At 36.6% G+C, this 23545-nt stretch overlaps 1 protein-coding gene and 1 long non-coding RNA gene across 4 annotated transcripts in view; one reads left to right on the forward strand and one right to left on the reverse strand.

Moving 5' to 3' along the window:
- Positions 1-2027: 2027 nt before the first annotated feature.
- Positions 2028-23545, reverse strand: part of THAP4 (THAP domain containing 4) — a 30459-nt gene continuing 8941 nt past the window's right edge. Inside the window, exons 3-7 of one of the 3 annotated variants that reach the window (XM_007440445.4) lie at positions 17697-17856; positions 16026-16135; positions 15746-15849; positions 12003-12161; positions 2028-2382 (exon numbers count right to left, since the gene is read on the reverse strand). In XM_007440445.4, the coding sequence (XP_007440507.1) occupies positions 2263-2382; positions 12003-12161; positions 15746-15849; positions 16026-16135; positions 17697-17856 (653 nt within the window). In that variant the 3' untranslated portion in view covers positions 2028-2262. The remainder of the gene's footprint in view (positions 2383-12002; positions 12162-15745; positions 15850-16025; positions 16136-17696; positions 17857-23545) is intronic. The other 2 variants (XM_007440446.4, XM_007440447.3) reach the window with 2 other exon arrangements.
- Positions 5932-14118, forward strand: LOC112542228 (uncharacterized). The gene is made up of 3 exons (XR_003086050.2): positions 5932-6263; positions 12050-12177; positions 13074-14118. It is a non-coding gene; the product is annotated as an uncharacterized LOC112542228 (long non-coding RNA).

The raw sequence follows: 23545 nt of genomic DNA on the forward strand, positions 1-23545 counted from the left end.
ATTTCAGCTCCTGAACAGAAGCAGTACACACTGCTACATTTTGTGAGATCTCAATTGCCATAAATACTCTCAGTAGCCCTAAATAAAATGTACATAGAAGAAGCAGATTTAGAAAAACCCAAGATCTACAGAACTATCCCAAGAAAACATGTGCATTAAGTGTTCTTAAACATTGTCTATCCAACCAGTAAGCACCATGACAAGAACTATAATAATTGTCCTCTGAGTTAACGCATGAATGGACAAATATAACAAGGCAGTTCTGCCAGATTAGATCAAGAGAAGGTGGGTTTGTCCAATATGCTTAGTAAAAGAGCAAGTAAGTTGCCATTGTTAATCTCCTAAGTGTGGCTTTTTTTACAGTGGTTTCGGACTTATAGTTCAAACCTTAAATATCTGTTATCTTATTAAATATATCCAAACTAGTGGTTGTTTAGAGTTTGACTGATGGTAAGTCTGAAAAAGCTGCATGGGGAGGGGGAGAAAAGTACCCTATGCTTCCCGAAGTTTCATACATGTCATGTGAATATGGCAAATGAAATAAATATTAATCCATATTAGCCATGATTAAAGAGGTACATTCCCACCAGGGAAGATTCTAATAAAGGTCGAGTTTCATGACGTACATTTATTTAGATGTATGCACTGCCCTACCAGCTCACGATGCTCAAGGTGGCTTTCAATGATACAGATACAAAATGGCATGAAGATTTCAAACGAACAGTAACATATTAAAATGTAAACCTTGTAAAAACATTTAAAACCAACTTCAATGGAGCCATTCGAGTTTCAGGAAATGCTGGGGTAAACCTGCATTTAGCTAAAAGTCCAAAGTAAGGAGGCCTGCCTCAGGTCTGTTGGCAGTTGATTCCCAAACCTCTGGAGCTGCTGTGGAGAAGGTCTGCCAACAGACACACCTCTTCTACAGAGGGACCATCAGCAATCCCTCTTTAGCAGGTCTCAGATTGTGGAGCAGACAGTATTAGGTGAAACGTTCACTTGGATATCCTAGTTCAGAACTATTTAGAGCTGTACAGATAAATGCCAGCATCTTAAATTAGGGCAGGCAACTAGTATAGTGCTTGCATAGTAGTAGTAACATGCTCCTGTTTTCTGAGCCCACATCTGCTTCGAGCCATAACATTCTGCACCAGCTGTAATCTCTGGACTTTTGTAACATATACTACCTAGATCAGATTATTTTCACTGGCAAAGACTTGCCAGCCAAAGCTGTGCATAAGTGCTCCAACCACTGAGATCATATGCATCTCCAGTGATAATTTGGCTTCCTAGAGCTCCCCAAACTTGGCCCTAGAGGGGAATGCCATCTTTCCAGCACCAGGAAAAAAGCCAATCCCTGGTTTTGCAACCTGCCCAACCAGTGAATGTTTAACTTCCTGGGTCTATTTGCCCTCATCCAGTGTGTTACCATTTGTAAACACTGATCCAATACCAGCTGCCTTTTCAAAACCATTTTAAAAGTGGTTTGGTGTTTGAAGAACTCAGAAAAGGAAAATTGACTCAACCAAAAACTCAAAACTATAAATTTTTAGAAATAGGGAAGTAGAAGTAGGAAATGAATGATTCAGCTGTTCATTCTTAAATAAGGGTTCCAGCATCTCCCTTCCATTTCATTTATGATTAGTGTCTTCTGTTGTGGGTTGAGTTTTGGGAAATGGGGGCTTCCATATGGGTTTCAAGGTATAGATGCAAAGGATTCACAGGCTGCATTTGGACACGAACTACAGATTCATCACTGGTCATTTAGCATTAAGCACATAGTAGCCCTTCTACTATACTACTATCATACTTATTAACAGATTCAAACTTTGGGCTGCATTGGAGTAGAGTCATCTACAATCTGTTCTTTTGCATACAATATTTTATTTGCAAATCACTAATTGTATCCAAAGAAAACTCCAAGACTGAAATCTCTTTAATTTTCATTTTTTCGTAAAGAATACATTTTTGAAGCTTTAATACATGCCTTTGGAAGTATTTCTAAAACAACAGAACGCCACTCCAAGTCATATCTTTAAAAATAAACGCTTTTTTATTGGCTTTAGATTTGTTTGGTTTTATAAGACTACCATTACAGAAACTTCAGAATAAAATCCTTCAGCAACTGCAGTTTCTACTCTTGATTATGAATTGGGTTGTGAAGATGCAAAGTCATTATATTTTGCTTCCAAGCTACTTCTGTTCTCTCCATGCAATGTTTTTTTCTTGGCCACCATATGTCGGTAAAACAAATCCTCCTTTTTAAGGAATCACTTTCTTGTATGTAATGTGAAGGTGCTGAGTCATTGGTTGTGTAGTAGTTGACATGGAGACTGTCTGTTCTAGTTTTCCCTCAGAATTGAGCCTGAATTTTCTAGTAATCTAAAAAGAAAATAGAAAGGACATTATGTATTATTGAATTTTGTTTAGAATTCAAGAAAACAGCAAAACAAATTAAGATGAAAGGACATAAACAAATAAGGATGTTCCCCAAGTACTAGTATGCATGCCTCAAATCCTTGCAAAATTCCAAGCAGAATATTGAGGCTTATTTTAAATTTAATTTTTAATTTAATTTTTTCAAAATACAGAGTTATTGTGGGGGAACAGAAATATTTGGCATGCAAAGAAGAAGGAAAAACTTTTTCAGAAGACTTCTGAACACAAAGCAGAATTCAAGTGTGTAACACAGAAAGCACAGACTAATGTGTATCCTTAGATAAGACACAATCCTTACCGTCATCATCATCACCACCATCAATAGAGAGATTGCAATGAACTAGTCAACAACTGACTCCCCACCCCCCAAAAAAACCCTGCAGTTCTGAGCGCAGCTATGGGACAACCCAAAGAAATACAACAAGAATGCAGCTTGGATAAAGGAGGTAGATAAGAATAAAAAAAAAGCTGAAATGAAAGAACTTGTAATAACAGCAGAAATGGTGGAGAATAGGGCAAGGAAGATCAAGAATCAGTCAGCACCAGGTGAAGATGAACTGCATGGTTTTGGTTGAAACATCTGACTGGTCTGCACCCACTCACTGCCAACAAGTTTAACAACATACTGCAAGGAGGTGAGATTGAAGATTGGTTAACATCTGGCAAAACCTACCTGATAATGAAAGGTCCAGCAAAAGGGACAGCACCAGGCAACTACAGGGCAATTACCTGCTTGCCAACAACTTTCAAATTCCTAACTGGTGTGGTAGCTGATGCAGTCCAACAGAATCTAGTTGAAAACAAGCTCTTTCCATCTGAGCAGAAAGGAAACCACCCAAACAGCAGAGGTACACAAGATCAGACCCTAACTGACAAGATGATTTTGGAAAACTGTAAGAGAAGGAAGACCAAATTGAATGTAGCTTGGATTGATAACAAGAAGGCATTTGACTCCTTGCCACATGACTGGATAATCAAGTGCCGAGAAATAACAGGAGTCAGTAGAAACATCAGAAGCTTTGTGCAAAGATCAATGGTACAATGGAAGACACAGTTGCTGGTTAATGGTGATAGACTGGGAGAGGTTAACATCAAGAGAGGAATCTCTCAAGGATATTCACTATCACCACTACTGTTTGTCATTGCATTGATTCCTCCGTCAACAATACTGAACAAGTCAGGCCATAGCTATCAAACATCAAAAACATCTGCCAGGTTATCCCACCTCCTTTACATGGATGATCTGAAGCTGTATGGGGAAAAAACATCTGAAATGGAATTGCTGCTCAACACTGTCCAAATATACAGCCAAGATACTACAATGGAGTTTGGACTGGACAAATGTGCCACAGTTACTATCAATGGGAGAAAAATAGTGAATACTGAAAGAATCAAGATGCCCGATGGAAATAACATCAAGAATCTGGATGAAGAAGATCACTACAAATACCTGGGCATCCTTCAGGCTGACAATATCAAGCCTGAAGTCAAGAAGGAGGTTAGTAGTGAATACATCAGAAGAGTGAATAAGATCTTAAAGTCCAAACTCAGTGGTGGAAATACCATCAAGACGATTAACACCTGAACAATTCCAGTCATTAGATATATGGCTGGAATAGTGGACTGGACTCAAGCTGAACTAAAAGCCCTGGAAAGGAAGACCAGAAAAATAATGACAATGAATCATGCCCTTCATCCACACAGTGACGTTGACAAACTCTACTTACCAAGGAGCATAGGTGGGCATGGAATGTTACAAGTACACCAGACAGTTGAAGAAGAAAAAAGGGCATTGGAAGAATATCTGAAGGACAGTGAAGAAGATGCACTGAAGCTAGTACACTATGAAGGCTTACTGAATACCAAAGAGCCCAAACTGGCCTACAAGAAAGACCAAATGAAGAATAGAAAAGAGACATGGCAAGGCAAACTATTACATGGGCAGTACACAAAAAACCTAGCAGGCAAAACAGACAACAAGACCTGCAATGGCTAAGAGTAGGAAAGTTGAAGAAAGAGACAGAGGGGCTAATTCTGGCTGCACAAGACCAACTTAAGAACAAATGCATACAAAGCCGGAATTGAGAAGACAGCAACAGACTGCAAATGCCGCTAAAAAAACTGCAAAGAAGCTAAAAAAGCAGTGGACTGCCTAGTTAGCTACTGCAAGAAGATCACACAGACTGACTACAAAGAATGGCATGACAAAGTAGCAACAATGGTGCATTGGAATATCTGCAAGAAATACCATTTGTCTGCAAGCAAGAACTACTGGGATCACAAAAGAGACAAAGTAATAGAAAATGAAGAAACTAAAGTGCTCTGGGACTTTAGAATTCAAACAGACAGGCACCTGCCACACAACACCCCAGATTTAACAACTGTTGGTAAGAAAGACAAAAAAGTCTGGATAGTGGACATTGCAATCCCTGGAGACAGCAGAAGAGAAGAGAAAGAATTGGAGAAAATCACAAAATATAAAGACCTGCAAATAGAAATAGAACAAGTGTGGCAAAAGAAAGCAAAGATAGTACCAATTGATATAGGTGCCTTAGGTGCAATCCCAAAATCTGGAGCACCACTTGAAGACCATTGGTATTGACAAAGTTACCATCAGTCAATTGCAAAAGGCAGCTTTACTTGGAACAGCTTATATCCTGTGACAATACCTTTAACACCATCAAACAACATCTGACTATCCCAGGTCCTTGGGAGGGACTCGATAGGTGGATACAAATGCCAAATCCAGTCTAAACATGTGGCTGATTGTGCGACCATCACCACCACCACCACCAACATAATAATAATAAAATAATAATAATAATAGAATAAAATAAGGAGAGCTAGTTTGGTCTAGTGGGTTAAGGTACCAGGCTAGAATCCAGGAGACTGTGAGTTCTAGTCCAACCTTAAGGCATGAAGGCCAGATGGGTGACTTTGGGACAGTCACTCTCTCTCAGCCCAACTCACCTCACAGGGTTGTTGTGGGGAAAACAGGACGAGGAATAAATATTAGGTATGTTTGCCACCTTGAGTTATTTATAAAAATAATAAAGGCAGGATAAAAAAAAATCTAAAAAAAGAGATACAACTCAGAGTTCTAACAGAATTGAGAAAAAAATAGATATATCAAATAGTAAAAGGACACAAATCTGCCAATAAATCACGGTGATCTCTTTGCTTAGCATATGCCTTGTGTGAAACTTACATTTGTTTCTAATTTGTCAAACCACAATTAAACAAGAAATCCAAGTAATGAAGAAAAACCTAATAGAGAGTAATTCTTAAATGAAAGGTAGCAAAGAATAGTTTACAATTAAGTAGCTTTGGAATTCACAGGACATTACATCAAAGAGTTCATTATCACGCAGCAACTGGCCCACTGCAATGTTCTTCAAATTGTTTCTAAAAAAGAATGCTGTTCTTCATCTATGTTTTGAATCTGTTAGTGCCCTTTGCCCTTTTGCCATAGTTACCTTTAGAATGGAAATGAAACACCTGGGATTGCAAAAACCCTGTCCGAGAAATTCTGCCAAAAATTGTTCTCTCGAGGCAAGTGTTCAAAATAACTTTAAAAACAATTTGCCTGGTACAAATCAAATTAGAAAAATTACACAGCATTAACATTAATAGACCAATATCTGTTATGGTCCATTAATGGACCAAATATTTTGAGATATGTATTATGAAAAAAGACAACCTACTGCAATAACATGTATTTGTGATCTGTTCTTCTTATTCTTATCCCGAATCAATCCACTGCAAGATGAAGGCCTTTTCAGTGAAGCTTATGGACCACAATCTACCAGGCTGGCCCAGTGCAGGTTGGTAGATAGATGTTTTTTGACTTCCCAATCTAGGCCTGAGAGAGACTGGCCCAAAGTCACCCAGCCAACTTCCATGCCTAAGGGAAGACTAGAACTTGGGGATCTGGCTCCTAGTCCAGCACCTTAATCGCTACATCACATTGGCTATTCATTTCTAATTTCCAGATGGACTGTTTTTTGGCTGAAATTCACTATTATTACATAGATATTGGAAGCAGCTTGTATGCATCATCTCAGTAATTATGGGGGCATCTTTCTAGAGTTATCACCTAGAGGCAAGAGAGTATTCTAGCCCCTTACTTTTCAATCTGTATATTAAATCAGTAATTCAGATTCTCACATCTGTTCATCATTCTCCAATATTTGCAGATTGTGTAATTCCAGCTTTGTTATAAGCAGGCAATATAGTAATGTTGTCTGTCTCCCAGGTGGGAATGAGAAGGGCACTGAGGGCATTGGCTTCCTTTTGCCTAAAAGAACAGCTTGTAATAAATTATACAAAAACTAAAGTGTTCATTTTTGCACAACACTACTATAGAATGCATAAATGAACATATAAAGCAAGTATGTACTTATAAATACCTTGGGGTTCAGATCAAACCAAATTAAATCAATTTTATTACAGACCTAAGGCCAGATACAATCAAAACATTTAATAAAAGAACACACACACACAGACACACACACACAGGTATAATAGGATCTAAAAATAATTAAGAACAGAGATATTAAAATAAATCAAAATAAAATACTATTATAAGAAATTCTAAACCTAAGTAATGGTGTGGCATATTTTACAGATAGTAGCACAAAACTGGGCAACTTGGGAAGATATTTTTGAATCCTTGTCCAAAAGAAGTAACATTAAATAGAAATCACACTCCCTACCTGGAAATTTCTTCAAGATCAAACATATCTGATGTCAATCCTTATATAGCGAACAGTATAGTAGCATCTGGCTTAGAGTTTCTATTGAGCTATAACCAAAGGTGCATAGGAGTACCCTTAAAACATCCAAAAAGGACTGCTGAGGGCAAAGCATCCAACCTGGCTAAGGTGAAGGCCTTATGAAATTTCAATATTGTAATGGATGATAAATAGGAGGCTGGAATGAACCTTTTTGGAAGAAAATGATAAATACTGGGGTATAACACCTTACTAAATTTGTCTGGAGATCTATATCCCAAATTCATTGCTTAAGGGCGGTTCTAGCATTATCAAAACCCAGTGAGCACAGACTTTTCATAGAAAAGCCCAGCAACTGACTTTATCCAGGGCTTTTTAAAGCCATGATGATTTAAAACAATCTCTAAATACTAATGGGACCAAACCTATTGGAAGTAGAATTAACTTTAGCCAGAAGGTAAGAAGAAGAAACCATGCTCTAGCATCCACTGAAACTATGCCTGTTTCTGCACACAAGATGGCATTTTTGATACTTTTTGGAACCATCAATATGGCTCTAATAAATGTATTTGAATGGTTTCAATAATATTAAGCTTTGCAAAAGAGCAGATTTGGGAGCTATACAGAAGCTGAGGGACTACCTTAGCTTGAAAGACCTTGCAAGCTGCGGGGATATAATGGATTCCTTTTGAATGGTAAAATCTTACAATAGCTGTAGAGGTATGTGGTCCAACATTTACCCAGTTAAAAAAAAAGAGCATTCCAGGATAAGGAAGCACGGAACTGCACTCCGAGATATTTCAATTTGAGTTCCATTTATTTGCCATTTTTGAATTTTATGACAGTATCGGGCAAAAACTAAGACTTTGGTTTTCTGATAATTTGATAGTTTTTGTTCTGTACAAAATAAAGGTAGTGACCGAAGTGATTTCTCATTCCAACCTGTGAAGTAGACATAATAACTACATCATTGCATAGAGTAGCGCTGGAATCATACGATCAGCCAAAATAGGTGGATGATAGGCTAAAACAGCAAATGCTTGAATTATTGCATTTAGATATAAATTGAAAAGTAATGGAGCTAATATGCAACCTTGTCTTATACCTCTATAAGTTGGGACTGCTTTAGATAAATGTCCCCAAGGGGTACATCTAATTTTCAGGGAGGGGTTTGAATGCAGTGACTGAATAAGCACGAGCAGCCTTTTATCAATAATGGAATGTCTCAGACTGTCCCACAGTCTCTCCCTTGGTATTAGATCAAAAGCTGACTCAAAATCAACAAAGTTTGCAAAAAGAGAGCAAGGAGGGGGCACAGAATATTTTTCTGCCAAACGGTGGAGAACCAAACAATGAACTAATGTTGATCGTTCCTCTCTAAATCTGGCCTGTTCTTCAGCAATGGTATTTTCATTTTGTACCCAATCCACTAATTTTACATATAAAAATCTGCATAAAGTTTATATATTGCATTTAATAAACTAATAGGCTTATAATTTGTATAATATATTTGACCCTACAAATATATTTCCTTTATTTTCATATAATGGTACAACAATGGTCTGATTCCAATCAGATGGAAATTGTCCAGTGTCGTTCACGTGTGTGAACAAGGTGGCCAAAACTAGGGCCCATCAATCTTTATTTTCCCTTATTAATTCTGGGGAGATAAAATACCTCCAGATGCTTTACCTGGTTTTAATTGGGCAATAAGATCTTTAACCTCAGGTATGGACAATGGCGGCCAATTCAGGAGGTCACTATAAGAGGGAATCACATTTGAGATTACAGCAGATTCCCTTTTAAAGATGTTATAGCAGTGATCCTCCCATTTATCTGCAGATATTTGTGTGATAGGACCAAAACATCTATCTGTAAGGGACTGATTAATTAAGCGCCAGAACCAAGTGGATTTCCTAAGTTTTGTTGCTGAAATTAAATTAAATTTATTGATTTATTTATCACATTTATATAGCCACCCATCTCACACAAAGTGACTCTGGGTGGCATACAACAATTAAATAAAATAACAAATGGATAAATAAAATAACAAATTCCTCCCATTTTCTCTTGTAGCCTGCCGTTTCTTTATCTTCAAAAGATCTTTATAATTTTTTTTTAATCTTAAGTAATTTAGAAGCACTGAATGAATTTTCCTGGCAAAAGGAAGTTATTGCATTTAAGAGAAACTTTTTAGCCTTAATGTAATCATTATCATTTGGACCTTTTATGTGCACAAACACCATTAGCTGTTGAAAATCTTATCAGGGAGACTTAGAGATTAGTAATAATTGACTGATACAGTGACATTACTTGTTCATATGAATCAGCTGAGCAAATCTGGATATGCATTTGAAGCAGGGATTCTGAAGTCAAAAGCCCAGACATAACTTTAGCCAGACCTTGAGACCATTTGTTCTGTACTCACCCCTTTGTTGTTATATGAATGGAGCAGTAGGCTACTTCTAATGATTCAAGATTTGTTTTAGTCGGCCCTGGCAGGGTGCCAGAATGTAAACTCCCCTTTTATGTCACCCTGACAGTGCCATTAAGTATAATTAGATCTAAACTGTCCATAAATTGAGCCAAATGGAATCCTGCAATATTACAGTTTTGGTCTTTAGACTGTCTGGCTGATAAGTAGCCCACATCAGTTTTAGGGGTCACCGGTCATTTAAAATAAGTTTGCAGGGAGGCATCAGATTGGCCAATACGTGCATTAAAGCCACCGGCTATTATAATTATAGAGTCTGGGTATTGATATAATAGCAAATTTATGTAAGTATCAAATTGATCCCATAAATTATTTATTTCCCTATGCCCACAAACTGGGGGGAAATATAGATTAACAAGTAAGACAGCATAGAGTTTAAATCTGAGTAGGAGGGGTAGAGCTACATTTGAGCAAGACTCCAGCATAAATACTGGGACATTAAGTTTAATAGAAACCATAGAACTTAGGCCACCTGATGGTCTGCCCTTTTTTGTACTGGGTACTGCATTCAAAATAAAAGGGAATATATCCAGGTATTGATAAATCCTGTGTAGCCCATGTTTCTTGAAACAAAAGAATATCAAAGGAAGAAATATATTCCATGAATGAAACATCTGACATCTTTGCTTTCCAGCCTGCAACATTCCAGGAGAGGATAGAGATGCCTCTTTCTGTAAGATAGAGTCATTCGGAGTCTAAGGGGACTATCAGTAAATTAGATGGACATACTGAGTTTTTAATCAGTACAGGTATGAGGGTATTTGAGATATGCTCTACACCCTCTGATATCTGGAACGGGGGCAGAGTTGAAGTTTCATCTAGCATTGTCTGTTGTAACATCACCTGGGTTTGGGGGGTAACTTCCAGTTAGATGATTTTAGAGCTTGCGGTAGCAGTATCCAGATCTAAATTTTGGGGAAGAAGACTAGTAGGCCCCAAGGGGTGTAATAAAAGGTCATCATGTAGAGATCCAAAGAGCATTGTTCACCATTTGTCTATGGTATAGAGAATACTTTCTCCTCAATAGTTAACAAGGTCTGGCACTTTCCAGCAGGCTCCCCATTCATCCCATAAGGACAGGAACAAATAATATTTGGAGATTTCCAATCATTCCATTATCCACCGAAGAATGGCAATTGGTATTAGTGTTTGGAGACACAAGGTTAATAAGTGGCTCTGCTTATTATTATAGTTTCCAGCTTATATTACGTTGTTCATTCCTGGGCAGAGAACCAAAGGCACTGATAAGGCCAGTTTCAGCTGGATCTGACACATCTTCATTTAGTAGGAATGGCTGACTTCCACTGCCTTGCTTTTTCAAGGCCATATGATGGGGAGAGGAAGGCTTGCTGACATCTGTTAAAGTTTTGGAGCAGGTACAAAGTCTAGATGAGGCAAAGCTGGATGAAGAATGAACTTTTACATTGCGAAAGACTCTAATGGGGAAAATTTGAAATGATGCTAAGTATGGTCTCATCTTAAATAGCATTAGTGAGATAGTAGACTGATTAAAAGATAGCAAAATCCATTTTTGGTTTTGAACAGTTGGAAGCCATTCAACGGCACAGATCTGTCTGTACTGACAGTGAAGAAGTTGCCCTTGGGAGATTCCAACTGCTCTCCTAAGAATCCCCGCGTCCAGTATTGAGAGTGTTCAGGGAGATACAGAGAGCAATCTGTTGTGTCTGAAGTGAATGGTTTAGCTTGCAGGAAATTGCCTCTTTTGTATCCAGAGGGGTGTTAGTATGTATAAGGTCACTACTCTTTACCTTGCCAAGAGTAAGGATTTATTAATACAATCATCTGACTATTGCATAATTTTGTCAGTTTGTTTTATTTTAATGATTTGCCCTGTATCAGAACACATGCCGGGAATGTATTTCTTTGCTGAGGCTTCTGCATAAGCCTTATTGGAAGTAGCAGGTCCGGCTTCGTATTTTTGAACAAAAGCCTCAAAAAAAATTTTCAGCGAGACTAGGTCATATTTTATAGCCAACAGCTGCTCAAATGACAAGATAGCAGTTTGTGCTGTAAGAACATTGCTTTACCATAAACTCTGTTGAATTTTCCCACGGGAGCTTCTCCAAATTCTGATTTTGTATTTTATTTTTAAACTTATTTTTATTTTCCTTGAAGTTAGCAGGTGAGCTAGCAAGTTGTACTGGAGACATACAATGGGAGACTGGGATGGAATCCAAATTTTCATTTAGCTCTTCCCTGACAGATAGTGAGAGATCTAACAATTGTTATTTTTCCAGTTCTGTTTGAAAGTCCCATTAAAGTGATTCAAGGGCTGCAGATTTGTTGGAGGTGGGAGGGAAATTTGTTTTACTTACAGATTCCTTTTGTATAAAATGGTCTTCTATCTTTGGTTCTTTGGCAGACTTTGATGAGAAGAGAGATCCCGGACTGATGCCATGCCATTTCTTTCTTTTTCCCATGTTGTTCAGATCCACACAGACTCTTTTGCTTGCACCTTTTGCCTCCATGATCGTCTTGCCATAAAAAGTTGTGAGTATATTTAAAATAGTCTAATAAGTCCAGTAAAAATCTAATAAAATCTACAATAACCTAGTATACTTAAACTAAACTAAAACTAACTAAAAAAACACAAAAGTAGCTAAAATATGCTATTTAAGAATTATATAAAATTAAAAGGAGTGGGAGTGTAGAAAAACATGTGTTGCTGGGTTGCTATTTTGGCTCCACCCTGGGTTCAGATCCAGATTTCCCTATCCTGGAGTACACATTTATCTTGACGGGTCACTGTTGCTCAATGTAGCTCTTCAGATATCTGGAGATTTTTCCATTCAGAGAGAGTACATTTTATTCACACAGCCTACAAGGTCCTTCTTGCTAAGATTATTTCACACCTTCTTTATGGGGTTCAGATTTGTATTTTTACAAAACTTAATACCCTGGAAGCTATCCAGTCCAAGTTTATAAAAGCTATCTTTGCAGTTCCAAGCTGCATCAAGAATGCTGCTTACAGCTAGAGATAGGTTTGGTTTCCGTGAGTGCCAGAGCCTGGTATTATCACATTAATTGCTAGTTAAAATTATTATTTTTTCCTTGTGGCCCCATTGGTTCTCAGAGACCATTTTAAATCAACTTGGATAACAAGAGCTTAAAGCAAACTTCAGTCTCTAGGACTTTCTTTGGAGAGCCTCTGCCATTAGGGTTTGAAAATGCCAAGAGTCATCTTAAGCAGAGTATCTGGGATAGTGATTTCCAAATCAGTCTAAGTCTAGTATTCAATCCCACAGTCCATGGATTCACCTTGACCAAGTTGGACACACTACCCTTCTCAATCCTGTGGGGGTGTTATAAATATCCCTCTTCAGCAGCGCAGTGCCCATGTGGGGATGGTTCTAAGGAGTCTCTGCACCATGTTTTTTTCTTTACAGGGAATTTCTGATGACATTCATCTATCCCATTCTACAGAAATATTCTGGCAGAGAGTATGATGCTTATTTGTCATTGCTTCTGTCTGACCAGGACTCTGATGTATCTTCCGAGGTTGCTAAATTCTGTGCCTCTATATATTCTATTCCTCCAATTTACAACTAGTGATTAGTGCTGATCTTGGTGATTGCCACTATTATTTGTACTATTTGTTTTATTTGCAGTGTTTTCTTTATAACAGTCCTGTATTTTACATTTACTTTTTATTCATATGTATAGATTTAGGTATATGTGTTTCTCTATATACACATTTGGTCTATATTGCATTTTCTGGCTCAAAAACTGTAATAAAGGATTGAGTAATCCTCACAAAACATAGGTAAAATAGATAATGAGAGAAAGACTGAATAATTACAACTGGAAAAACAATTCCTATCCTTTTTGTGATTGAAAATATTTGGATTTATACAATCATTAAATCATTCTGTTGGATCCTTTTTTTAGTAGTATTTTAAAGCATATATCTAGTCTGCTTAAATCCAACTGAACAAAGCAATTACTTCCTAAGAAAATTAAGACTATATATTCTTGAATCCATCTTCTTTCTTATCTCCATAATCAATGAACAGTTAAGTTTGAATGCAAGATCTGTAGATCCCTGCTATAAAATAATGGTATGTGCCATCTTAGGGCCAATGAACTATTAAGAGCCAATTAAAAAGTTGAAAGCAATGGCTGGGTTGTAAATCAACTACAAATTGGTTTGAATGGAAAACTGAATATGAGGGGTCAACAGCTGAGCGAAGTATTATACTATCAGAAATAAATTAATTAAAAAATGTGGAAGAATGAAGATGCAAGAGCAAGAAGAGCAAGTTGCTATCAGCCAGCCAGTGGAAAGCAGTGTGGTTTGGGGATATGCAAAATTCCAGCATCTGAATCAGAATCTCCAAAAAACAATACAGAGGAACCTCTGCTCTACCAGTCCTGAAACAAGGACAAAACTCCTGTGGACCCACCCTTTTGTTCTTAAAAGAAATCAAATATACTCTCTGAAGAAGTCCAAGTGAATCTAATTTTCATTCAATCTGAGAACATAAATTGGACAGAGATTAGGTCAGAAGGAAAGTCCATGGATACTCTACTTTCAGGGAATAATATATTGAGTCTACATGCCTCCATATTTGCACCTCTAATTAACTTTAAAATACAACAGTAATGAACTTGGTTTTCCCTCTTTCCAGCTGCTTCACCCAAAGACTGTCACAAAAACAAAGAAGCCTGATTCTGAAAGAACACAAATATTACTGAGAGAAGAGCGTTAGTCTTGTTGACTCTCAATATATAACTTTAGCCATAGCTTAATTAATTTTCAGTACCTATAACCACTCTAATCCCAAAGGAGTCTGGGTAATGTACAGCATCAGAATAAAAGAAAGCATAGCAACAAAACTTAAATCAAAATCTATATCAGAGATCAAATAAAAAGACACTCACAACAATGAAGCATGCTGAAATAATAGATTCAACGTCTTTAAGGGATTACTATGAAGTGGCCACTGCATATACTTCTGGGAGAAAGAATAGTCCACAAAGTGGAGGTTACTATAGAGAGGAAGGAGGATTTTGAACAGGCTCTTTCTAGATGACTGGACCAGATGAAAAAGCTAGCAGTGATGCAGGCCTGTGAATAAAATTACTATTTGAAGAGTTTTAAGTGCTATAGTAGCACTGAGAAATCTTTGCATCAGGGAGATGCTACTGCTGGTAGAATTAGCTGCAAGTGTCCATTAATTGGCACTGTTTAACCCTAACCCTAGAGTCCATTTCATTATTTTCATTTTCACTTAGCTGGCAGGGATGAAAAACTAAATGGAAGGGACAAATGGTTATAAAATATTAGAAATGTGATCTATGATGATTCAATTAAAACCCAAATGTTTACAAAATAACTAGTCATTTTCCACAGCAGTAACATAGCTAGGGCCTTGTGACTTAGAGCATATGCAATAGTGATATGGCAGCTCAGAGTTTTCTGGCCCACCCACCCAGAGCCATTTGGTATAAGTCAAGAGTATCACCGGCAAGATAGATCATGAAACAGTCTGATTGAAATCAGACTACTTACTTTGACAATCAACTAAAAAAATTAGTTGTGGCTCAGTTGTATAGATAAATAAACATTTTTCTGTAGCATAAAAGGGTCAAAACAGTTACCTAAATGAGGCAACTGATTCTCACATCACTTTGTCCAAATAGCGTACAGACCTCTCTCTTTAGACTTTCTATGGTGAATTCACAACCCTTCGGTACTGTTGCTACAATCCCATATCAGGTTCTTTTGGTTCTGATTTCTGAGTTTCCTGAATACAATGCATGGTGAATGTCATGAACTAGGTTCCTCAGAAATTCCAAAGGTTCATTATAAATCTCTTTTGAATCACCTCTTGTATCCTGTAGTTAAGAACAGCTTGGTTTTATAGAAAATTGGAATTGCCTTGTGCTGCTCCCAAGAATAGCACTCTTACTTATAAATTATTACAAACATATAGGACTGAGTTGACCAAAAATATAAGAGTTCCTGGGGAATGTACTAGCAGAGGTATATTGTTTGGGCTGGCAATAGGATGCTGAATACATATTCATCAACTAAATTACAATTAAGCATACTCACTTGCTCTACGTGGGGTTTCTTGGCAAAAGAGATCCTTGCTACTGAGTGGGAAGCTATAGAAAGCTCTTGCCCATTTACCTCTCCCTCTTCTACCTCTACCAAACCTACATTAAAAAAAAAAAATTAATATCCATATAATTCAAAAAACTGTAACAACTACACCTCCAAACTAGTTGTTTATGAGAACAAAAACATAGACAGCAGAATATTTTCTAAGTGCTTTCAGAGAAATCAAGTTCAAAACTGGGATTAAAAACAACTAATGCAATAAGATTAATACCTGTGTTCTGAGCACTAATGAAGGCCACCTTGTTAGTGTCGGGTTGGATGCGGATAAATCCACATTCTCGATGCATTGGTTTCTTGGTGTCTGGATGGAAGGCATTGAAACTGTTGGGATAAAAAAAAACAATACGATCTGCATGCTTCTGTTAACAAATCCACATAAATCAGAATTTATTGAGCCATTTCCCCCAATATCATTTGCATGAAAGGAATGTGAATGGCATTCTCATACACTCTCTTTAAGTAGAAAACCTGAAGTACTATTTAAGCAGTACAAAAATTTAAAGAAATATATATTCTTGTCTCAAGATAACTGAAGCAAGACGGAGATACTTCTTCCTGCTAGAATTTTGGGTCATTTTTACAATTTCCTTTCAGCAAATCATTTGCCAATGTCATTAGATAACTGTCAGAATATCTGACATGCAACATTACAGAAATTCAGAGACAGATATTTGAAAGTAGTGGGATGGTTGCTTTTTTTCCCCCGTATGCACAAAATGTCCCAAATTATTGTTCATTAAAAACATTGTTGATCATCTTAATCAGTTCTTAAATGTTAATATTAGTAGAAAGTGCTATTTCTACACAACTGATCCAAAAGTGATGTAGGCAGAAAACCATGCTTTCCCACATAACCTTCTTGTTCCCTCTCCCACATGCATGATGTGACAGAATAGTTTCCTGTACTTTAATACTTCCAAGCTACACAAAGCAAGGTTAGTTGCTCATGTCTAGCTTAGATGGTTCTTAAAAAGCTGTGCAAACAATCTAAAAATCCAACAACTCCCTCAAGCTAGTCCACAAGAGTTAAAATGTTTCCAATAATTCAAAATCCATATTTCAGCTGGGCAACTCCGCAGAAAGTCTCATTACAAGCAGGATTGTCACATGGCAGAATATAGTCCACAGCACACACCCCAGGTCACTTTTTCAGGGCTATAAATTAGATTTTGACCTATACAATTATGAGTAAAAGAAAAAAAAATAGAGAACATAATTGAATACCGAGTTGGAATTACTAAAAAATGTTTGTACACACAATATACTAGTGAATGTATTTTCAACCTTTTCTGCAATGTTTCAAACCTAATAATAATAATATCCACTGTACAATATTTCCAAACTTTTATTTTACCAAAACCCAAAATTTCAAAGTTTCCTTTTCTGTTTGTACATGTGTCTCTTAAAAGTTCCTATCTCTAAAGACCTGGAAAATTACTGATATTTCAGAAAATTATTGAAAGATTGAGAAAGAAGTGAACCATGCTTTTGGTCCCACCCATTCTTATTTGGTTCTGAAAAAAAAAAGCGTTCAACATGATATCCGGAAACCCAAGTTTCATATTCTGCACTACAATTCTTGGTATGTACCTGGAAGCTTATTTTGCCTCCTATAATGTTCAAAATATTTAAGTAGATAGGCTTAACTGCATTGCTAACAAAGAGAACTAAATGAGTCAAAGTCTATATGGCAGTGGCTTAGGAAAAAAACTGTAGTTTAGAAGAGGGGTTTCTTCTAAAATTTAGTGGATCAGTGTTCTATTTAGCTAATATTTTCCCTATACCTCATTGATGTTTAGGAAGTCAATAAAGCAATAGATTATTCACCACAGATTGTTTTAGGTGTATTCTTCTCAAAGGACATGAAAAAAAGAAAACTCACGAGAAATTCAGCATGGGTTGACCAACGTGAGAGATGTGTACTTCTTCAAGGTATTGAAAGGGCTTCATTGAAGGGAAGGTACCATCGCCTGGTGGGTCTGACAGCCAAGTGCCCAGCATCCAGGAGAGCGGTTCAATCACAGGATTCAACTGCACAGTTTCTAAAGGAATAAAGAATCTGATTCAACTCCACCATATTTTTTTGAAAGTATGGTATAAGCAGGATATGCTTAGTTAATATATTGTACAAAATTCCAGAAAAAATTATAAATTAATAGGTAATCATTCTTATATCAGCTTTTAAATTGCAAAATAAGATAAGATTAAATGGCAATTTCATTGCTCATAATAATGTATTCTAAAAGCTTTATTAAAAATGTATACTTTTGAATCTAGAGAAAACCTGAAGGATTTCAATACAAACAATGGAGCGTTTGTAAAAAAAAAATTTTTTTTTCTAGTTAATTTTATTCCAGAGATATCAGATGGGGCATGAGAAATTACAATAGACAATAATCTACTTTAAAAACACCATAATGAGAGTCCAAGGAAATATATTTTCTTTTGGTCATATGAAGCTTCAGACTGTGCTGCTATTTAGAGTAAAACAGTATTTCCATGGAATGGAAACTAAAAACTGATAGACTTTTTTGGGGAGGGGTACGCACATGCCATTTACAACAAAGTACTGTTTGGCACATCTATGATTGACAAGTTTTATTACACTGTAAAGAGTTTTTGGAGATGACACCATCAATCTGCAAGAAAATGAATTCAAATAACAAAACTTGAAAATGAAGGGTGGCTAAAGAAACGCTTTTACTACCATCTAGTGGGTTAAGTCATATTACAGCAACTCAAAATAGACATACACACCATACTATTTCTTTTCAGATTAAGCAACATTATACAAAATGCAAAAAAAAAAAAAAAAGCAAAAGAAATTTGAATCAGAGATAGAGAAAATCCAAATATCAACTTCCTTAAGAGGCTATTATGCAAAGCCATTATATATACTCTTTTTTTTAGTGCCTTAAAAAATGCAGATTCAAATCTTTCCATGTTAGTGAAACTAAAGCCATACCTATATATGTTTATGGAACTGAATCCAGAACTTTGCCATCTATGCACAATTAGAAGGGTTCTCACAGATTCAAATTAAACACAAGCTCTGTAGGCATTACTCTCTCCCATACACTCTCTCTTACATACACCTAACATAAACAAATACACACAAACTTTGGGAGGGAATGAAGAGAGCAAGTAATTCACTACTAGCTCCATGATGCTATTTAGATGTTTAGGGACAAAAGGAAAAAAAAATGAGAACATAGTGGGAAGGGGAATAGGATGGATTGGTGGCTATAAAAATTGAATGCAGAAAAGAATGTAAGAGATAAAAGGATGGATTGAACTATGTTATTGTCTGAGCAAACAATCTGCAATCATACTTAAACTATTTTTAAATTTCCCCAGGGATGGATGTGAGAGCTACCCATAGACATTAATGGAGAAATCAGATATTTTAATGGAGCTGAGTATTGACACATAAGTACACAACCACCCTTGGGTATTTTCCCCCCTTTTTGTGGGTGGGACAAATCAAGGAACTGAAAACTTGTTAAATATGTTTGCATGCAGTAGAATCTTTATATCATAATTCACACACTTTAAATATAAAAATTGGATCTAAAAACAAAAAGATGCATTTTTATTAGATATGTTCTAAACCATTTTGATCAGAGGCAACTTGATCTATTGTCCTAAATCATAATTCAACTAATTTTACAACCTGATCATGTTATTTTTATTTTGTTTGAATTATTATGCTTCTTTAAAAGAGAATGTAACATTTAAATAGTTTTACTAACTTAGATGATAACTGGTCAGAAACAAAATATTACAGATTATTAATCAGTAACCTTCTCCAAAAGCACACAGACAGTGCCTAAGCCAGTTCTCCTTGCTCATTCTCATCCCACTTTTACTGTAGTATATGCTAAATGCTGTTTTGTGCAATGCAAAGCTCCCATTTTATATGGCAAATACTACAAAAGTAGTGCCTAAATAGTTTCAAGAAATGTATAATTTCACTGAATGTATATTCTGTTCCAATAAACTAGTATGGCTACTTGATTTAAAAAAATTTTATACCCATTCTACAATTTTATAATTATTTGATGATTGTACACATTTTGAAAAGGGAAAACTTGCAGAACTACATTTATTAATATGGTTAAAAAATTAACAAACGTTACAAATGTTTCAGTAGACCTATCAACTTCACAATCTCCTTTTGAACAATTCATTTAATAGTTAATAGGCTGTGCTTAATAGTAAATACTATAAAAATAATAGAGTTAAAAATTACAGATGTATTATTTTATCAGGCTTTAATTACTGAGAAATAATCAGTCACAGAGAGAAATAATGTTCTATAAAAGCTTGTTTTAAAGTGTGTATATATCTTGAATAGCACAAATCACCTCCATTGCATTCATGCCCTGGAAATTGAGCTGAATGCCAGCCAAATTCTTGCCACCACAATCAAAAGTTGATACAATTGAATTTAAAAATACGTAGAAACTTCCTGGTCACTTGTTAACATTAACTCTTGGTAAGGAAAGCAGGAGAAAGAGTGTGTTATCTCTGAATTTCTTATTTTTGGTACAATCACAGGTTAAGAAATAATCAACAATCAGCCCCAATTGAAACATAAGAGAATTTAGGATCTGTGCAGCACTCTCTGTTGAAATGTCTTTCTACATGCAAAGGAAAACGAACAGCAATCATCAGTATAATTTAATAGATATAAAACAGAACCCAAATCTCCATATTCAAAAAGCATTAGTATTTAAATTTTAAAAAATAACTATTTTAAACAGTACCTGTTTGAATTTCTTTGCTGGCCATATCTTGCAATACTAGTTATAGCTTGCTCACTTAAAATCACTAACCTTTCCCTAACCTCCATGAAACGCTGCAACAATCCAGTAAGACAAAACAGGAAATAATCTTGGGAGTCTATAGAGGTTACCGCAGTGTTTTCTGGGATTTGTAGTCTAGGATTTGTAGTCTAGTTTAAGAAAGTTATGCAGAACTGATGTAAAACTTTGGCATAGATTGTGGCTCATAATTCTTTTTGGCTCCTTCTGCTCTTTCGTAAAGATAAGGTACATATTGGCAACACATAAAACAAAGACAAGCATTTAGCTTGTAAAACAAGCAGAAGCAAAGAAGGAGGAAGTTAACAGTCAGACTGAGAAATGTAAACATGAATAAATAAATAGTTCTTTTGCTAGTGAAATCCAATTTGCCAAGCTTTCTTTTTTTAATAAGCTACAGTGAGCAAAGGACAGCACTGGTTGCAGCTTATACATGTTTGCAAATGAAAATGTACCTCAACAATATTACAGATTATTATCACTGATATATGAAGATAAATATGTTCAAAACCTATCTCATATTGCTACAAAAAGCTAAACTAAATTGGGAATATTAATAAGGGAATGTGGCCCTATGGTTGACAAAGTTTAAAGTGTAGCATCAGACTATTGTAGGAAGTACAGTACAAAAGTAGTTCCTAGATTTGTTTGGAAAAGGCAATATGGCACTGATCTGAAGCAGGCATGTGTGGCCAGGATTGGGCTCAAGTACGGAATCCTTCTCCAAGCCCAGGGGTGTTATCTAAATTAGGCAGCAATGTGTTCCAATTATCATCTGCAATTCTCAGATGAACTCTGAGTTTGCCTGACAGGCAGAAATTTTACTCAGCTTCACCTGTTAAACCCCTGGGGAGGCTGTGGGGCTGGGCTGGTTTGATGAGTCCCTGCCTGCCATCCAGGGCTTCCAGTCACTATAGCTCTCACCTGTAACCAATGAAGATGTGGCCCCAGCTGAGCAACCAACCTGGGATCTCTCTCCCATCACCCTGGTGGCAGGCTAAGCCAAGAGACTAGCTGCCCAAAGAGTAAGAGTGACAGAGCCAGCACTATCACTGGAGGTAAATCGGAAACAGGGTCCATATTGTGTATCTCACTTCAGTTTGTCATTTTAACAACTAGTTCTCACAAACTGAACTGAACACCTGTGCACAAGGCCCTCTGATGGTAGCACATGAGGGTGGGAGCCAAAACTATCGATGTGATCCATCACCTAGCCAAGGCATCAGGACCATCGTGAAGCAGATTTAACTTTGTCTGCCCCATATTTTCCCCCCAAGGAGAAATGTGTACAGAGGGTAAAACAGAGCAACTGGCCCTCAAAGATATTCTATGCTAGGAAACTTCTTTAATTATCTGACTTTGTCTACCTGTTTCTCAGAAGGAAAAATCTGATGCAGCAAAGTTCTGTCCTGCATCCTATGCTATTGAACATAAATATGAAACCACATGAGCAGATCACCGGAAAACATCAATACACTGATATAATTTAATTCTGTTCATGAGCCAAGACCAGAAAAAGATGCGAGGTCAGTGCAGATCTTATAAGTAAATAATGTCTAGCACTAACTTGGTTAACAATTTGATCTAGTTTGCTTCTGACATTTAGTTCCTTCAAAATGCCTTGACTATCTGGTTTTAAATGTTATCCACGTTTTCTTCTTTTGAAAGTTTTGCCTTGGGTTTTTTTTTTCAGAGTCTGTCAGGATTGGGGCAGGATATAAATTTTGTCAAATAGACAGACAACTCACCCCCATCAAATTGTACCACATTTTAAAAATAAATTAAATGGGTTAGGTAAGAAATTAGGACATCCAGAATAAACAGTATATACAAATCTGAAAGCAGGCAACAACTGTTACCCGATACAAAAGAAATGAGTACATAATTTCCTCTACAAAATACCAAAAACAAAACCCTTTGCATCTTTTTGTTTCATGAGACAAATAATAAGTAACAATAATCGCACATCAGAAGTATGAACTCTGTTCTTCTGTATAGCACATACAACACAACTAAAGCTATAGTTTAGTAAATCATTAAAACATTACATCAGTAAGGATTATTTCATTGTAATGCTCAAATCATTACAATAGTCAATAACTGTTTGGTGGTTAACTCATTTTATATAATAATTCTAAATGCCTTCACCACAACCTGGCCAAGGTTGTTAAATTCAAATGTATTACTTGTTCTTTTACCTTAAAGTGCACTGGCTTCCACTGATTTCTTTGAGATAACAGCTGTAATAGGTGATATAATTGAAATTGGGACAAAGAATACCCACTACAGACCTCATTAGGGGGTCTTGGAATGGAGGCAAGGAAAGTGCTCTGACCTCATTTCAACCATCTTTTACTTTTGTCCCACGTTCATCAAGGGGAACTGCTGTTTTAAGTTACTATCAGGAAAAAAAAACTTGGCTCCTGTGGCTGATTACCTCAATATTAGGAGTGAAAGGCAGGATTTGCCTTTTCCCAATTGGAAGGTTATGGGCCTGCCTTCACTTAGCCTTGTTTGTAGGCTTTAGCAAATTTGCATTACTAAATATGCAGCGTTCCTGTAGAGAGTATAGGGAATGGACTTGAAGGATAGGAGGACTGTTACCAAGGCAATAGTCAGATAAGTGGGGAATGAGCCCAGGCCAGGAAATTAATCTGAGAAAACGTCTCAAACAAGCCTCTAATTCACATCAAGATAAAGTGAAGGAGGGGGGAAGCACATTCAGACTTGCAAGATTCTGTAACTACAGCTGATACAATAAAAGTAGTCCTGACCTATATAGCATTGTTTCTTAGTCTGGTCTACTTTGCAGGGCTGACAGTACCTGTCATTTGTTCTGCGGATCTAAGAAATGACAGAGTTTGCACCATTTAAGATATTTTTTCCCCAGATTATTATTTTGGGT

This window comes from Python bivittatus, unplaced genomic scaffold (genome assembly GCF_059951505.1).
Source record: "Python bivittatus isolate LINGU-HERP-01145 unplaced genomic scaffold, Pbiv_v1 ctg000980_np1212, whole genome shotgun sequence".
NCBI classification, from domain to species: Eukaryota; Metazoa; Chordata; class Lepidosauria; order Squamata; family Pythonidae; genus Python; species Python bivittatus.